Below are 17,792 nucleotides of genomic sequence, written 5' to 3' on the forward strand. Positions count from 1 at the left end.
TCTGTGAAGTGTCTGTTCAGTTCCTTAGCCCTTTTATTGATTGGATAATTTGTTGTTTTAGTTCTTTCTATAGCTTGGACATTATGCTCTATCCGAGGTGCGTGTGGTAAAGATTTTCTCCCATTCTGTAGTGCCTCACTCCTGCTGAGCTGGCTTTGAACTCACAATCCTCCTGCCTCAGCACCCCAAGTGGGATTACAGGCGTGTGCACCTGGCGAAAGAGATTTCTTTTTTCTTTCTTCTTTTTTTTTTTTTGGTCAGATGGACACAATACCTTTATTTATTTTTATGTGGTGATGAGTATCAAACCCAGTGCCTCTCGTGTGCTAGGCAAGCACTTTACCACTGAGCTACAACCCCAGCCCAACAGATATTTCTTAAAAAAAAAAAAAAAAAAGAAAAAAAAAAGACTACCTTTATTTCCCTGATTGCAGTTGTTCCATAGCTCTGCTGTCTGTAAGACAAAGTTCAAACTCCCTCGCATGGAAAAAAAAGTTCAATCCCTCCCTCCTCTTCCAGATTCTTCTCTACTTGGGTTTGCCCCAGGCTGTGTTGGCTGGCTCTCTGCATGAACTTTGCTCCTGTTGCACCCTCTCCCTGGAATCACCTGCCCTGCCAGGTCCTCGCAATAAGGACCCAACTCAGAGTGGCTCCTACAAAGCTCTTCCCCGTTCTCCCCTCTGTCTCCTTGCAGACAAACTGACCACTCCCTACTTTGAATTGACACTTGAACCCTGTACCAACTGACTCACCAATCTCTCCCCTAGGTTCTGCCAGCCCCTCAAACCATAAAGGTGGTTCCCCTTTGTATTCTAATGCCCGGCACACAGCCAGCACTGAAAACACTCAGGAAGAGTACAGAAGTGAATTTGTGGCTAGAGGAGCTGGAGAAGGCCTACAGAGGGCCACAAAGAACTCAGTGGGAGCAGACTCACCAACACTTTCTGGTTGGAACCAGCTGAGCTTAGCTAGAGAAATGCAATGTGTGCTTTGGCATCGAACTCCAGCTACACAGAATTGCCCAAGGAGTACAAATGCTTTTCCCATTTTTATAGTTATTTTATAAGTATTTCAGAACATAAATCCGTCTCATACTCTTTTGTCACTTAATCCTTTGTCAAATTTATTGACTTTTTGCTCCAATCCTTGCTTTCTCTGCAATAATGGAGCTGAACTGTGAAAGCATCCTCCATGCTAGCTGGTTTGAGGGTACACTTTGTCAGTGGAGGTCACTGGAGAAGAAAGCCGCTTCTCTTTCTAGCACTCCTGACTTCTAATTCTGAACTTTCAGTAGTGCCCCGTGGCTAGCAGTGATCAGCACCTTCTCATGGAGGGAGAGCTTCCCCTGGCACACTGTCCTTGAGATGGTTTCTTCATGGTATATTAGTGGTGAAGCTCCTTCCTGCCAGTGGCTTCCCCTGACACTTTGCAGTGATTTCTGAGATGAGACATTTCACAATGGATAGCTCCTTCAGGGTTTCTGAACAAGTCCTGCTGAAGTCACCCTTTGGTGACCTTCCTTGCCTACCAGGGAGCCATTATCATGCTGCCTTGGACAGGGTCTGGCTCTTAGACCCGGGGGGTGTTGAAGGTCTCTTCCGTGGTGGCTCCATTTGAGTCCTGCAAGCAGTGGCTACTCCCTGTATCTGCTTTTCCTATATGGTTTACACTTCTCTTTGCCTCTTATTATCCAATCCCCATTTACTCCGAGACTCTTATTAGTTCTTACAGTAAATGTTGCCTGTTCAAATTACTATGTGCTCTCTATGTCTTGATTGGACCCTGACTAATGCAAGTTTACATTTAGCCCAAGTTTTACAATAAATTAAATATTTAATGTTCACCAACCATCCTTCTGTCCTTGTCTGTTAGGCATTACTCATTCTCTAGTAGAGCTCAGAAATAAACTTCTCCCAGTTCTTGCATTCTGAAAACAAATTAGCCTATGCTTTTATACTTTCGTCAGTTTTTCTGGATATAATGACCTTGATTCACATTTTCTTTGAATATTTGAAATATATTTCACCATTTTCTTCTCAAGTGAAGTGTTAAAGTGGAAGTCCCATGATTTTTTTTTTTTGGCCCAAAATGACTTTTTAAAAAATATAAAGTCTAGTACTTCTACTAGAATACATATTGTTCATTCTCAAAGTTCTCAGGTACACAGCATACACTTTGTATATAATAATATACGATAGTATATAAAATCCATAAACCTTTATTCTTTCTCTCTCTACATATATGTATGTACATAAATCCTCTCAGGAAAAGTTTTCTTGAATTATACTGCATCATATTTATTGTTACCTGTCTGGTTTTATGAATCAAAGATTCAATCTGTGTTGGATTTTTTTGTCTTTTTCTTTTTTACTTAAAAAATTCATTCAACTTGTAGTTCTCTTCAGGCAGTGTTATATCTGCTTACTCTTGTGGTCTTTCCTATTTTCCAAAATCATCTATTCTTTTACTTCTAATTCTTTCTTGAATTATATTACTTCGAGTTTTTCTTATTATCTTTCCACATTTTAATTTTCTTAATATCTTTACAGTAGCCCTGGGCCAGATGCTATGTATTCAATATAAAATCTTCATTCATCACAATATTTCACCATTACAATCTATCTTCCTTCCTTCCTGCTTCCCCTTCCTCAGTTTAGAATGACTGGACCCTACAAAACCTCTATACGGTATTAGGGATACATATTAGGAATTACTGCCACTGAGAGGCTTATAAAGTTAAGAACTTAGGAAAGTATATTAAAATATAAATATGTAGCCAGGCACAGTGGGGCATACCTGTATTCTCAGTGACTCTGGACGCTGGGGCACGAGAATTGCAGGTTGAAAATTAAGACCCTGTCTCAAAAAATAAAAAGAACTGTACCTGCAGCTCAGTGGTAAAGCACCTATGCGTTCAATCACCAGTACCCTCCAGTTAGGTCCTTAGGCCCACCCACAAAGCATCCCTAACTACCCAAACCACAGCAAAGACGCCAAAAAACAATCACAGGCCAGACAGGTTATTTTTAACCACTCCATTGTACATGACTATATAGTTAAGAAGTCTTTTCCTGCAGGCCGCTGCACCTTGCAGAAGGGCAGCCTGGCACACTGTCAATAAACCTTTTCTTTAACTCAGAGCTTTCTCTTGTGGATACTTGGGTCAGTTACCCTAACAACCCCCACCCGCAAACAGCAACACACACACGTGTAAAATGTCAAGTCTAGCACTTCTAGAAAAATACCCCCCTTTTTGTGGATAAGAGTAATCGTGCATGGGCTAAGGTACTAAGAGAGGGCACCAAAGTTCTGGGCCAGGGTCCTTCTCCAGCACAATCAAGGGAAAGGTACCCAAGGCTGAGATGACGGGTTTGAGGAAAGGCACGTTCCTGCTGAAACAAGGCCGGCGGCTCCAGACACAGGCTGGCTCCGGGAAGAGCACACCCTTCTTCCCTTATTTCAGCTGAACATGTCTGCATCGAGACATTCCATCTTGCACACGTCCCGGTTGGGTCTGGCTTTTTGATTCATCTTCTAAAGACATCAACACGTCCTGTCTCTTCTCAGGCACTAAATGGTTAACTGGCGTGGGGACCGCACGTCGGGCAGAAGAAAGGCGGCGCCGACCCGGACCTCTCGGGAAACCCTCCCCGCGCCCTGCAGTTTCCCCGGGGCGATCTGGGCCCACCCCCGCAGAAATATCTGGAGAGGCCTCGCCTTTGTTGCCGTTAACATGATAAAGCGGAGCGGGCGAACGCCTGGACGACCACCACGCCGCAGTTACGGGGAAGACCCCGCCCCACGCCTCCCCGCCCCGCGCCTCCGAGGGGCGGGGTTTCCGCTTCCGGCGGCGGATTGTTGACGCCTGCGGCGCTGCGGTGGCGACGGCGCCGTTGGGGAGGGGCCAGTGGGGGAGGGAGAGGCGCAGTGACAGGTACCGCGGAGGGTGCTGCTGAGGCGACGATGGCAGAGGGGCCCGAGGAAGCCCGAGGCCGCCCTCCCGGGCAGGACGAAGGCGGAGGAGACCACGAGCTGGTCGCCGCCGCGAGTGGCGCCTCCGCCGCCGCTGCTGCAACCGCCGCCCCCCGCCCCCGGGATGGGCCGCAGGCCGAGCCTCAGGCCCCGGGCCGGCCCCCAATCCCGGACCCCGCGCCCGCCGCCGCCGAGGAGCTGGAGCCGTCGCGGGAGCCCCGGAAGCGCAGGGAGGCGGTCGCGGGGCCGCCAGAGTCGGCGGGCTGCGAGGCGCCCGAGGCCGCGGCGCCCCGGGAGAGGTCGGCGCGGCTGAGCGCCCGCGAGTACTCGCGGCAGGTGCACGAGTGGCTGTGGCAGTCGTACTGCGGCTACCTGACCTGGCACAGCGGCCTGGCCGCCTTCCCCGCCTACTGCAGCCCGCAGCCGCCGCCCAGCTTCCCCGCGGCCGGCGCCGCCCCCCAGGCCGCCGCGCCGCAGCTCGGCTACTACAGCCCCTTCTACTTTCTGGGCGCCGGGGCCGCCGGGCCCGATGCGGCGGCGGCGGCGGCGGCGGCGGCGGGCATCGCCACCCCGGCTCCGGTTGCGGGCCTGGGGCCGCGGGCTGCTCCAGGGCCCGGGGTGGTGCGGACGACGCCGGTGACGAGAGTAGGACCCGCGGTGGCTGCGCGGACGGCGAGCGAGGCCGCGCGGCAGGCCGGTGAGAGGCGCGGGGCGGCGGCGGGGCGCGGGGTCGTGGTGCGGCGGGGCCGCGGCGGCGCTGGGATGGCGATGGGCCGCGTGCCGTCGCCGGCTGCTGCCTGGAGTGTGCAGCCCGGCGGGGCCGTTCCGGCTGCCTTTATGCCTGGCGCCCTGACCGCGGGACGAGTGGCCCCCACGTGCGGCGAGACCTATGCTCGGAGGCCGCCCCTCCCCAGGCCCAGCCCCTGCCCTGGGGGAGAGACCCGGAGCTCGGCTGCGGCCGCACAGCCGCGTTCGGAGGGGCTTGACTGCTAGTGCAGGACCGCCGACCGGGGCCCGCGGACGGTGGACCTGGGCGGATGTAGGTCTGCAGGGCAGAAATGGAGCAGGGACCGTGACCTGCCTTACTGATCTCATATGCGGTGCCGTTGTGCACTTCGCTGTGGGAACTGGAGTATTCTGAATTAGTTCGATACGGGACAAATACTAGTTGATGCCAGAATATGATCCCAGTCAGAATTTAGGTTGAGAGGTTGATTATCATTGGGTGTCTGTCTAATAGAAAACAAAACTAAATGAAGGAATCATGCGGGATACAGGGATTGACTTTATTTATTACTAATTGTCCATTCTTAACGTTGATTTTTACTGTAAGTTTTAAATTTTGTGTTTCCTGGATGTGCTCATCTAGATTCTACTCATATAAGTCCCTAGCGAAATGTATTGGTCACTGTATTCAAATTTATCTGAGAAATCAAATTTTAAGGAGGTGAAAGCAAATTTTAAGCTAACTAGTCTTACATAAATAGTCTGTAAATAGTTATATTTTAATAATGTACTCTTATGGAATCTATACGTGGTAATTGTTTCAGGTTTTACATTTTTTAGAAATTATTAAGTTGTACACTGACGGTGCTTTCCCCCTTCATTATCTAACTTGTGTTCCCAGGTCAATACGAAGTGATTAGTTTTCCTAACTTTTTTTTTTTTTTTTTAATTTGCAGGCAGAGAGTATGTTATTCCATCCTTGGCCCACAGATTTATGGCAGAGATGGTGGATTTCTTTATTCTCTTCTTTATAAAAGCAACCATTGTCTTAACCATTATGCACCTCAGTGGAATAAAGTAAGTGAAGGACATTTGTAGAAGGCTTTTAATTCTGTTTAAAGTTCCTGTGTTAAATCCTGTTCTGTTCAAGCCTGCATTTGGCCGTGTGGGTAATAGGTATGCCATGGTCATGATTTCTTTATAAGAGCTTTGTTAGAGTGACTGTTTTTTGTTGTTGATGGTGGTGGTTTTAAAGAAATGGCTATGAAGGAGAAAAATATTTTAATAAATTCTTTTTAAGATTTATGGTAATTTCACTTATCAAAAGTAGGTTAAAAAACAAAGAAACGGAAAAAAAAAAGAAAACCCTTCCAAATCTCATTTATTCAACTATTCTCTTATGCCAGGAACTTATTTTCCTCTTACTATCCTGTGGAGTCTCCAAGGACAAAAGGGTAAAGAGCATCTGGAGGGTGACTATTAATATTGAACTAGTGACATTTCCAGATGGGATTGCTAATACTGTCAGACAAATCCCAAGTGAACTGCCAAGTGAGACATTTACTCATAATAATCATAATAGCAGTTATCACTTTCTAAGAGCTGAGGCACTGGGCTTATATCTACTGATTATAGAGATTGAAATTTGGGCTGATGAGAAGTTAAGCCTAGAACTTAGTTGAGAAGGTAGTGACACCAAGATGCAAACTTGTCATATTTCAGGGGCTCTGGCGGTGAACCTGAGTGTTACTGCGTTTTCTCCTTTTTGCTTCCTCCTCGCACAGCCACCCCAGGGACAACTCCTCCATGTCCCGTCTCCTAACTAGCTTAAGCCTAGACCATTGCCTTTTCACTGCCAGCTGCTTTCCCTCATGGTTGTTTCTTCCTAGTCCAGTCACTGTCATCTCTCGCTTGGATCATAGCCAGTCTTCTGAGTGGTAACTCAGTCTCCTTTTTTATCTCAACTCAACCTCCTATATAAAACCAAAGTGATCATAAATTCTGATTCTGTCCTCTCCTGCCTTAAAACCCTTTAGTTATTTCTCATCACCAAGATAAAGTCTGAATGTCTTCATGTGATTTAACACATGCCCTTATTTCTTAATTACTGTCACCTCTCACTGAATATCTGAACCATAACCAAACTGCTTATAACTTCCACCACACACACTCTTGCTCCAAGGCTTTCTCTCCTACTGTTTACTCTCTTTCCCCTTAGTCTGGCTAACTTCTTTTCATCCTTCAGACCCTAGCTTAAATGTCATTTATAAGGAATGTTTCCCTGATATTTGTGGTTACCTATTACAGATGGCCGCCTTCTTTGTCGTTACTTATTGTTCCCTTTTTGGGTTAGAATCTCCATGAAAACAGACACATTTCAAATTCACTCACCATTGTATCCCCAGGGCTAGCACAATATCTGCTTATGATGGTACAGTTTTTGTTTTGTTTTTTTTTGTGGTACTGGTGATTAAACCCAGGCCCTTGCACCTACTAGGCAAGTGCTTTACTACTGAGCCATCTTCAGCCCAGTGGATAGCACACATGGCAGGATGAGCACATGCCTACACCCAGCCCTGCCTATTTGTTGAATAAGCTGGTAAGTGTTTTGTGCAACTACATGGTTGGGACCCTAAAGTTTAGCTTAGAATTTCATTTAAAATTCATGATTATACCTATAATCCCAGAGACTTGGGAACTGAGGCAGGAGGATTACAAGTTTGAGACCAGCCTCAGCAACATATGCCCTATCTCAAACATTAAAAAAAAAAAAAAAAAAGAACTGGGGCTCTAGCTCAGTGGTAAAGTACCCTTGGGTTCAATACCCAGTACCACAAACAAAACAAAACAGAACAAAACAAAACATCAAACCTTACATTAATGAAAAGCTTATACTAATGAGAAAAAAAAAATCTATGCAACTGTTCTGGTAACTAATTCTGAATAACCCCACATTATTATTTTGTGTAGGGATATCTCTAAGTTTGCAATGCATTATATAATAGAAGAAATAGATGAAGACACATCAATGGAAGATTTGCAGAAAATGATGGTCGTCGCACTTATATATAGATTATTAGTTTGTTTCTATGAGGTAAGTTACTCTAACAAGTAATTTTTTTAAGAATCGAATTTTAGATGCTCAACCTTAATGAAAATTTATAACTAATATTTTTCAAGTATTTTCTACTTTTTTGGTTTTTCCAAATTCTCTTTAATTTTTTTTCGAGGTTAAAAAAAAAAGATGACTTTTGGGAGGGAGACATTTTACAATTTCTTTGTAGTGTTTTTCAGTCTAAGAAATAAAATTTCACTCATAAACAGACTGTGGTCCAAAAATATACTCGTAGGTTGTTTGAGGATATTGAGTTTTTGTTTTTGTTTTTTCCGGGGGGGAGGATGTTTGGGATTAAACCCCAGGACCTTGTGCTTCTAAGACAAGCACTCTACCAACTGAGCTATATCCCCTGCCCAGGTATTTTTCCTGGGGAACGACTTGCTAAAAAATATAATGGGTCATAGAGAAATATTAAACATCTTGTAGTGTTGCACATATTAAGAGACCATAGAAATAAATGGCTAACCTTTGAATATTCTGTCTTTCAAGTTGAAAATTTTAAAACATGACAGGAAATCTATCTTTAAAATTGGTATAGTTGAGCCAGTAAATTATTTTTAAATTTTCCTTCTTTCCTTAGATAATTTGCATTTGGGGAGCAGGTGGAGCTACCCCAGGGAAGTTCCTGCTAGGGCTTCGAGTTGTGACATGTGATACGTCAGTGCTTATTGCACCAAGTCGAGTTTTAGTGATTCCTTCCTCAAATGTTAGCATTACAACGTAAGTCCTTTTCTCAGCTTCATCTTCTTTATACTTGGGGAAATGTATATTTTAAGTATGTTTTTGCACTGCATAATGTTTTGGTCAACAATAGACTACATACACCATAGTGGTCTCATAAAATTATATTACTTAAGACTTTGTGGCAATCTTTGGTACATTTAAGATTTGTATACAGTAATAAAATCACCTAATGACACATAATAAATTTCTCAATGTGTCCCTTATGTGACACAGGACTGTATTCAATAATGTCCTAAGGTATAATGCTTACTATAATACTTTTAGAATACTGAATTTAGAATATTCTTTTCTTCATGGCATATACAGCAATTATCAGATAGTTTATGAACATATTTTGATTGTTAATGATTTTAGTCCTCTTTGGTATCCGTATTCAAGAAGTTCATTTTATAAGTCACAATAATGAGAAGGATGAGTTAGGTGTTGGTGCTGTACCAGTGCTCGGGGCCCAGCTTTATTATTCCCTAGGTCTGGGATATTGGGTCAGTTACTGTCTCTGTCTTGAGTCACCACTGGGCGATACCCACATTATATTTCCTCTTGAATAGGCTGAGTTTGACAACTATGCATACATGCACACATCCTGTTGCTCTCAAATGGTAGAGTGGTTAAAGGTAAGTGGGTGGTAATCAGTTGAACCAATTAGGATCTAGCTGTAATTACTGCCAGAATGAGTGACAGCTGGATTGTTATATAAGGGAGTGGATGAGAGTAAAAAATGGCTAATGTTTATTTAACAGTTATTTTATACCAGGCACCGTTAAATGACATGTGCATTAACTAATCCTTAGAACCTTATTAGATACTTTTTGCAGATGTGCAACACAAGCAGAAATTAAAAGGTGGATTTGGAAACAACTAGTCTTCATTTATTGTCTACTCTTTTAGCCATTGCTTTTTCTTTTGGTAGCAGTTCAGTGCACAAAAAGCAGAAATCTAATATTAGTTGGATAATTCTCCATTCTGAGCTATTGCTAAAAACTTTTTAAGTCTTTTCCCCCTCAATTAGTGAATCCCACAAGGAGAGCTGATGAAAAAAGACGATATAAGGTAAAGAATGTGACAGCATTCAGTTTAGAAGACACTGGAAACACGTTAATAAGAAGGGACTATGGGCCCAGTGTGGTGGCACACACCTTAATCCCAGTGGCTTGGGAGGCTGAAACAGGAGGATCCAAATTCAAAGTCAGCCTCAGCAACTTGGGTGAGACCTTGTCTCAAAAAATAAAAAAGGGGGGCTGAGGAGATAGCTCAGTCGGTAGAGTGCTTGCCTTGTAAGCATAAGGCCCTGGGTTCGATCCCCAGCACCCCCCAAAAAATAAATAATAAAAATAAAAATTAAAAGGGCTCGGGATGCAACTCATTGTTTAAGTACCCGTTGGTTCAATCCCTGTTACCAAAAATAAAAAAATGACTGTGGAAAAGGTAAGCCAGGAATAATATTTTTCAAGATAAATACTAGAAAATACTGTAAACCCTTAGTTCATATTCTGAGATATTTTTCTTATGAAAGTTCTGAAGACTTTAATGTGTCTTTGGAAAGAGCCCAGGTGGTTTGATCATGGTATATTTACTTGAAAATAACACATTATCAAAGGTAAAAATTCTCTTAATTACATACTGTTTCACATACACATTTGAACTTGGGTAGGATACCATTCATCTATATGTAGTCACCTATACCTTGATGCTTTTGCTTTAATTTTTTAGGTCCACCATACGAGCTCTGATCAAGAATTTTTCTATTGCTTCTTTTTTCCCTGCATTCATCACACTGCTGTTTTTTCAGCATAATCGAACAGCCTATGACATTGTAGCAGGAACCATTGTGGTAAAAAGAAATGGGGTCAGATGATGTCCCAAAAAGCCCTGAATTCCACTCTCTGGAATAATGACAAGACTAAATTATGTGTCAAGGCCATCAGTATCCCTGGGTAAAATTGGTGTAGAAATTAAAGCAGTCACTTCAGTGTGATGCAAGTGACTGTTCTGAAAGTGTTGATTTTACTTGAATGCCAAAGAACTTTTCCAGAAGAAAAACCTATTAAATTCAAGTGTTAAAAAATTGTAGATCAAAAAGAAGGCAAATGGTTTCATAATCAACAATGGACAGTATATTAAGATCTAAGGCATTAGGATTTGTTGAAAGCATTTTCAGCTTTGAAATCTCCAAATGAAACTTTAAAATTTTATTTTGGTTTATCCCAAAATGATGGAAGATGTCCAGTTGTGTTTTGTAAACACCTACAGTTTATCTTTAGTTAACACTTCTTGGGGAAATGGTTCTGTTTTTGTGTGGGGAGGGAGTAAGAGCACAAACTGGCCATTTCACTCACCTCCCATGCCAGCAGGCATTGAGTCAGCGGCAAGCTTCCTGGAAGGGGCAAGCGGGGCAGGCCTAGAAGCTCCTTGCCTCCAGTTTCGCCTGTGCCGCAGTTCTCTGCAGTGGAGGTGTAACTTTGCCACTATTCTTAATGCTTAAACATGTATTTGGGGACAAGTTTTTCGTAATGATGAAAAAGTATTAAGTCTTATATTATCACTGATTTTCTTTTTATGAGAAAAGGTAAGTTAAGTTAGTGATTGCTTATAATGGCAGGGGGTGTAAATTTCCACTGTAAATTTAAAACATACAGTTCATGTGCAAGTATTTTCAGTGCTCTAAAAATCAAACTATGACTAAGTGGGGAAAACTTAACTTCCATCAAAATGTTGCTTATTTACTATAAAACAATATACCCAGTGGGTGTGCAGCATGAACAAAGTGTTAATGCTTTTCAGTGTTGTGAATGTGAGTGTAACTTATATTTATACACAGCATACTCACATAGTAGTTCCTTTCCTCTTATATGTTCCATGACTGCCGAAACGTCCACTTAAATACATCATCTTAGTATCTCATGGATAATTCTAAATGCTAGTAGCCTGTGAAATGCTAGCAACTTTCCTATTGTGAACTGTTCTCTCTGAACCAAGGAAGACCATCATCTCCAGACATATTTACAGCTGCTTTAAGCTCATTTTGGGCCTGCTAGGGATGGAGTTGTGGGGGAAATGTTAAGCAAAGTAATACTTGCAAAGTCATGGGGTTTTGTTCATGTATTTGTGTGCTTTTGTTGTATGTCCCAGTTAGCTGTGTTGAGATAAACCTGAATTATTTATAGTTTGTTTCTCATTTTATCCAACTCTGACACTATTTTCCAAAAAACACTAAACTGTACTGCAGATTAAAATTAGACTGCTTAAGGGATCAGTCTAGGCTTTGTTCTTGGTCTTAAATTTATAGTAAACTCAAGACATGTCTGTTATCACTGTACCAGTTTTTAAAGTGGATTTTTCTTTGCTACTTAAAACTGTGAAAATAACATTTGTATAGAAACTTTAGCAATGTCCTTATTAATACGAGTTTATTGTAAATCTTCACAATTCTTGTTTTTCAAAATAATTTTATATTAAACTTTACAGAAAGAGTATTAGTTAAGTGTGTCCAAGTACTAACTAGATGGTTCACTTGTAGCCTCTGCAAAGATTGTTTTATGGCTCTTCACTGGAAAAAGAAAAAAAAAAAAATCTTTTAATTGTATTAAAAATTAGGAAATGTTATACAAACTTACCAGGATAAATGCTACTTTTGTCACTGGGGAATTCAAGTCAGAATGCCTTCAATCACATAACTGTGGAATATATCTTTGACATAATGTCTACTCAAATAATAGTTGTCATCAAGGCTTTTTATTTATACAAAAAACCCAAGTAGTCCAGTTTAATTAGCTATGGTTAGATAACTACAATTTGCTATACATGAATCAGTAGTGTCTAGATCCACTATGGACTCAAGTTGTACTACATATTCCCATAAGATACATATGAGTATTACTTTGCCTTTACAACAAAACCCAAGTCTGTTTCTATTTAGGAATTCAGTGGTTAGGGAAAACACTTTTGATTACGAGAGTCGAAAAATGTGACAAAACAATGGGGAAAGGGAACGTGACCCAGTGCCCCTTTTCTCGTGGGGTTATAGGGGATCTCTTTTTCAAGATACTTTTATATTTGGTATATTTCACTTATAAAAATACTGGTTTTCCTGTGTCAAAATGTAATTCTCAAGTTGAAGCTCTAGCCTCAAAAGGCGAAAGAAAAAAAAAAAGGGTTCTTAGTACAAACATTATTCATCACTTTAAAAGAACCCTGCAGGGCTGGGGATATACCTCAGCTGATAGAGTGCTTGCCTTGCATGCACAAGGCCCTGGGTTTAATCCCCAGTGCCACCCAAAAAATAAAAAAAAATAAATAAAATCCTGGAGTGGCTATCCCACCGGCAGGCTGACCAGTTGGAGCAGAAGCTGGGCCCTGGGTACTCAAGTGCTGAGTCAAGGCCTTGACTTAGACCACTCTGTCCTCAGAAATAAAGCCCACACGTCTGGATGATAAGCCTTCACTTGCTAGTATTATGAAAAAGTATGGCCCAACTCCTCTAGCACTGGCTCAGTAGTTCTACCTAAATGTTCACCTTCCACTTTCTCAAGTGTTTAGGATTGGAGGGAAAAAGACATTCTGAGGGCCACCTGTCTAATGTTGTAATATCTTAAATGATAGCAAAGTTTAATTCATACATTAAAAAGATTTGTTCCCTTCAGTGAATTGAGTGTTTTACTTATGCATAAACTTATTTCCATCAGTGGGAAGGCAGAAAGGGGCGAAAATTTATACTTGGTATATAAGGGACTTTTTGAGGGGGATGAGTATTGGATGTTTTCATTCTACATTTAACCCTATTAAAACAGGCTATTGTTTCTTTGAATATACCTAGATAACAGTATTCCTAAAATATGACAAGTACCATATTTAAATTCTTGCCATTCCCCATCCCTAGTACCAAAGTCATTACAATGTGTGCATGAGTGAAGTTCCTTATTTCAAATAGTATGTGCATATTACAGTAAGGCTTGACCTGCAAACAGTTTATGATGTCTCACCAATAAATGAACCCATCATTCTATTTTTAATAATTTGTATGCCACCAGTTTGTATTTTTCTCAATAAATACTTATGTCACCAATGCATTTGTGTAATTTTATTTAAAGTTTGCTAGGGAGACCTTGCCTCTGAACAGCCTTTCCAGTGGCTACCCCAGTGAACTGGATCATTTTCAGGTCTGTGAAAATATCCACCTCCAGGGATACCTGTTAACCTGTACATGAACTAAGCCTAATGTTAAACCCAGTTCTTAAGAGACATTAGCCATCTTGGCCACCATACAAGACTACGAGACAGCTGGGCAACTTAGGTCTGGCCTTAAAAACCCTTCCCAATCAGTCTTAGGGGATAAGGCAAGATAGAAAAAAAAGTTTCCTCAGGAAAGGCAAATGAGTGCATAGTAAAAATATAGCCTGGTTTGATCCTGTAGACAATGTGCTGTTAAAAACAGCCATTAGGGGCTGGGGTTGTGGTTCAGTGGTAGAGCACACGCCTAGCATGTGGGAGGCACTGGGTTCAATCCTCAGCACCATATAAAAATGAACAACATACAGGTATTGTGTCCATCTACAACAATGAAGCTACTATTTGCACATTTTAGAACTACAGTGGCTTTTGAGAAAAGTTTTGTTAAAAGCTGCCTCCATATTATAAGATGAAGTCTCTGACTTCATCTGCTGAGTGTATGGACATAACACCCCCTTTTCCTCAGTGTTACTACATTGAATCAATCAGTTTTCATTAAACACAAACTAACCTTTATAAAATTTTCATTGAATTTCAAATTTTAAACAGGCCCAAAAAAGGATGTGCCATCAGAATGGAAGGAAACATTCTTCCCAGGCTAAATTAGAACTTTAACAGCCTGGTTACAAATTGTTAAAATTAACACTTTATTTCAATAAAATGTAAATTACATAAGCAATGTCTGGAGGTAATTTGCATCTTAAAGACACTCTACAATGGTCTGAATTGTACTTTTAATTCCTATGGTTGTAATGACTCAAAACTTAGCACTCTGCCTGAAATTACATCCTCAGACCTCAGTGCATCAGAATGATTTTGGGACCCAGTCTAGACCCAGTTGGTCAACCTCTGGTGGTAAGGCCCTAGAATGTACCTTTGACACATTCCACTAAGTAATAATACTGATGCACACTTAAAATCATGGACCAACCAAACAGCTGATCACTCTAAACTTCCTACACAATTCCCCTCCAGAGATTCTTTTCCATTAAAGACAATTCCTAGCTGGGCAGTGGTGCACACCTGTAATCCTAGCTACATGGGAGGCTGAGGCAAGAAGATCACAAGTTTGAGGCCAGCCTGGGCAGCTTACCAAGATCAGTGAAAAGGGCTGGAGATGTAGCTCAGTGGTACAGATGCAATATCCAGTACTGCAAAAAACAAAAACCTCACAGGCCTGGCATGAGAAATGAGCTAATTTTTCCTTCATCAGTTTGCCCTTCTTCCACAAAACAGCCCTCAATTTTCACTTGTATATGGAATATACAACCCAAGATAGCCATTATATTCACAGGGAACAGACAGCAGTGGATCTATAGCCTAAGCAGTACAACAGAGAAATACCACTGCTGGGATGGAGGACGGACAGAGTCTTTGCTGAAGCCGATAGATACAGCCAAGAATTACGTAAGTCAAAACTGGCAACAGCCTGGTGTGGTGGCACATACCCATAATCCCAAGCAAGTTGGGAGGCTGAGGCAGAAGGGTCACAAGTTTGAGGCCAACCTGGGCAACTTACCAAGACCTGTCTCAAAGAGGGCTTTAGCTGGAGCTCAGTGGCAAAGCACTCCTGGGTTCCATCCCTAGTATTAAGAAATAAAGACTGAAATAGTCCCAAGTTCAAATACAGTTCTATAGATGCTTGGTTGGGAAGCCGAAAGATCCCATTTTTGTTGTAAACCAGCTTAAGTATGGTTTTTCAGTAACTTGCTTAAAAAAGGAATACTAAACATATTTTTAGAAGTAGAAAGCCTGACATGCCCAATTATAAGGACTGAGTAATTGCAAAGACCCAACCTATGAAAGCATTAGGTGTTATTTCCCCAGTAGTCACAGATTTCCAGCTACTTCTTGTAGTATTAACTACCACCATTTGACCACTAAAGAGATCAAGTATCAAATACGTATTATTAATAGAGGATATTATAAATAAAAATTTCCACCCCCAAGCCAACAGTGGATGATGGTTAAGATACCTTAGATAAGAAAAACATCCTTTACAGGAAACAAAGATGCTTCTAACAAAATTTCAGAATTTAAACTCCAATCACTAGAAGTTTGGCAAATTAAAAGCATATACAAAATAACTGCATTCAAACTGCAGCTAAAAATACTAAGTGCTATTCTAAGAGCTCTTTGGATCACAGGAAAAAAATCTGGTAACAATAAAATAATAGTAACAAAAAAGTATGCAAAAGGACCAGTAGAGTTTTTGTAAACTGTTTTAGATATGTATCCCCCAAAACTCTATGGATAAACACTGTCCCATCACCTAATCAAGGAAGATACAAGTACAAACAGAAACAGCTCTGTGTATTTTCAACTTTAAAAAGGTACGTGAATCTGTGTGCAAATGGGCAAGATTCCCAGCACAGGCAGGCAGGCTGACTTCACACTGCAGCCTCAGACCCTTCCCTCGTTAGGAGCAGGCCACATTACTCAAATACACTCTGGGATTCCAACTGACCACTGCTAAATTTTTCTTTAAAAAGTCCCATTCCATGACTACTGTGTACCTTCGTCATGAGTTAAAACTATAACAAAAAGTGCTTCATAAATTTTTATTGATGGCATTTATCCCATGGTTTAACATGTTAATTATACTGTAATAAACATGGCTTTAATATTAAACTTTTCCTTATTATCCAAAGTCACCACAGTCCATTTCAGTAAATATAAAAATATATGCTTAATACTTTGTACAATACTGGTTTTTGGTCCAAACAAAACTGGATCAGAAAAGCCAATAAATTCAACTTTAAGTATCCCCAATTTTTTTTTTTTTTTTAAGATTTCTAAATGGATTTAGGCAACTTTGAATAATGGGATTTACATAATAAAATCTGAGACAAGACTAAACAAACAACAAAAAAATGTCTAACACAAAATTAAAATTTCAAGTTCACAGATTTATGTTATGCCAAAAAAGTACAGAAACAAAATTGTATTTACAGAAGTTTCATAATAAAATAATGAAAAGGCAAGACAGGTGATAGAAGAATGAAAATGTAGAAATAGCATATAATTATTAAATGGACGATGAACTAGATCTAACAAGTCCTTGGCATGGACCATTCTTTAATCAGGTTTTCTCTATCGGAAAATCTTAGTGCACAACACACCCAACTCACTCACTTCACACGTACACCAGCACAAACTCGGCATAGAGATCATTCATTTCAACGTCCTCTAATCTATACAGGATTCCTCAGGTATAATTACAAGTTCAGCGCGTTCCACAAACGCTATCAGCGCACGCTGTGTGCAGACGAAGAGGGTCTATACAAAGCCATTCACCGTGCAGGCTCTATTCCTGGGGCAGCCAGACTATGCCAAATCAGTGAATAATGTGCTGGATCATAAAATATTTTTGCTTTAGAATCAGTCACCAGTCTAGCTATTATTTTTTAAAAAAGGGGGGTGGGTAGGAGAGATGGGAACGGAGCTTCCGTAAAGAAAGAGGAGGAAAATTCCCAAATTAAAGAAGTTCTTAGGCAGATCTGACTTCAGACGAGCCTGGTCTGGAGTACAATCCAGTATCTGAAAGAAGGGCACCAGCTGTCGTTAAAACTGTTGTAACACCATTGTGACCTTTATTTCCTGCGTCTAACAGCAGTCTTTATCTTTCGACCAGAAACTGAAGTTCCAGAAGAGGAGAACATATTCTTCCCATTTGACCTGTGAAAAATAACACTTCATAATGTGACATAATGCTCAAAAAAAAAAAAAAAAAAAGTTAGAAAAATAATAACTTTTCACATGACCAGCAACAAGGGAAAGGAGCCCAGGAAAGACTGTGAAGCAAACACATTTTCACTTTATCTCACACACTACTACTACTCCTATTACTACTACTATTTTCCTCAGGCAGTAATTCTCCAAAATTGGAATAAGGTAAATTGGTGTTGGAGAATATATTAATTTCACCCCAAATATACTGCATCTTAATGACCTTCAGGAAGCAAAACACATGCATACACTCTTGAGCTTCACTTGAACAGCAAAT

The 17,792-nt window shown here is 41.2% G+C and overlaps 2 protein-coding genes across 4 annotated transcripts in view; one reads left to right on the forward strand and one right to left on the reverse strand.

The window, feature by feature from the left end:
• Positions 1-3,878: 3,878 nt before the first annotated feature.
• Positions 3,879-13,624, forward strand: FAM8A1 (family with sequence similarity 8 member A1). Its single transcript, XM_079147080.1, has 5 exons — positions 3,879-4,669; positions 5,655-5,775; positions 7,669-7,792; positions 8,397-8,536; positions 10,271-13,624. The coding sequence occupies exons 1-5, from the start codon at positions 3,964-3,966 to the stop codon at positions 10,413-10,415; spliced, it is 1,236 nt and encodes a 411-aa protein (XP_079003206.1). The 5' UTR covers positions 3,879-3,963; the 3' UTR covers positions 10,416-13,624.
• Positions 12,637-17,792, reverse strand: part of NUP153 (nucleoporin 153) — a 63,685-nt gene continuing 58,529 nt past the window's right edge. For all 3 annotated transcript variants that reach the window (XM_079147057.1, XM_079147056.1, XM_079147055.1), the window contains one exon: positions 12,637-17,464. In XM_079147057.1, coding sequence (XP_079003183.1) covers positions 17,380-17,464 — 85 coding nt within the window. In that variant the 3' untranslated portion in view covers positions 12,637-17,379. The remainder of the gene's footprint in view (positions 17,465-17,792) is intronic.

This window comes from Sciurus vulgaris (genome assembly GCF_902686455.1).
Source record: "Sciurus vulgaris genome assembly, chromosome: 7".
Taxonomy (NCBI): Eukaryota; Metazoa; Chordata; class Mammalia; order Rodentia; family Sciuridae; genus Sciurus; species Sciurus vulgaris.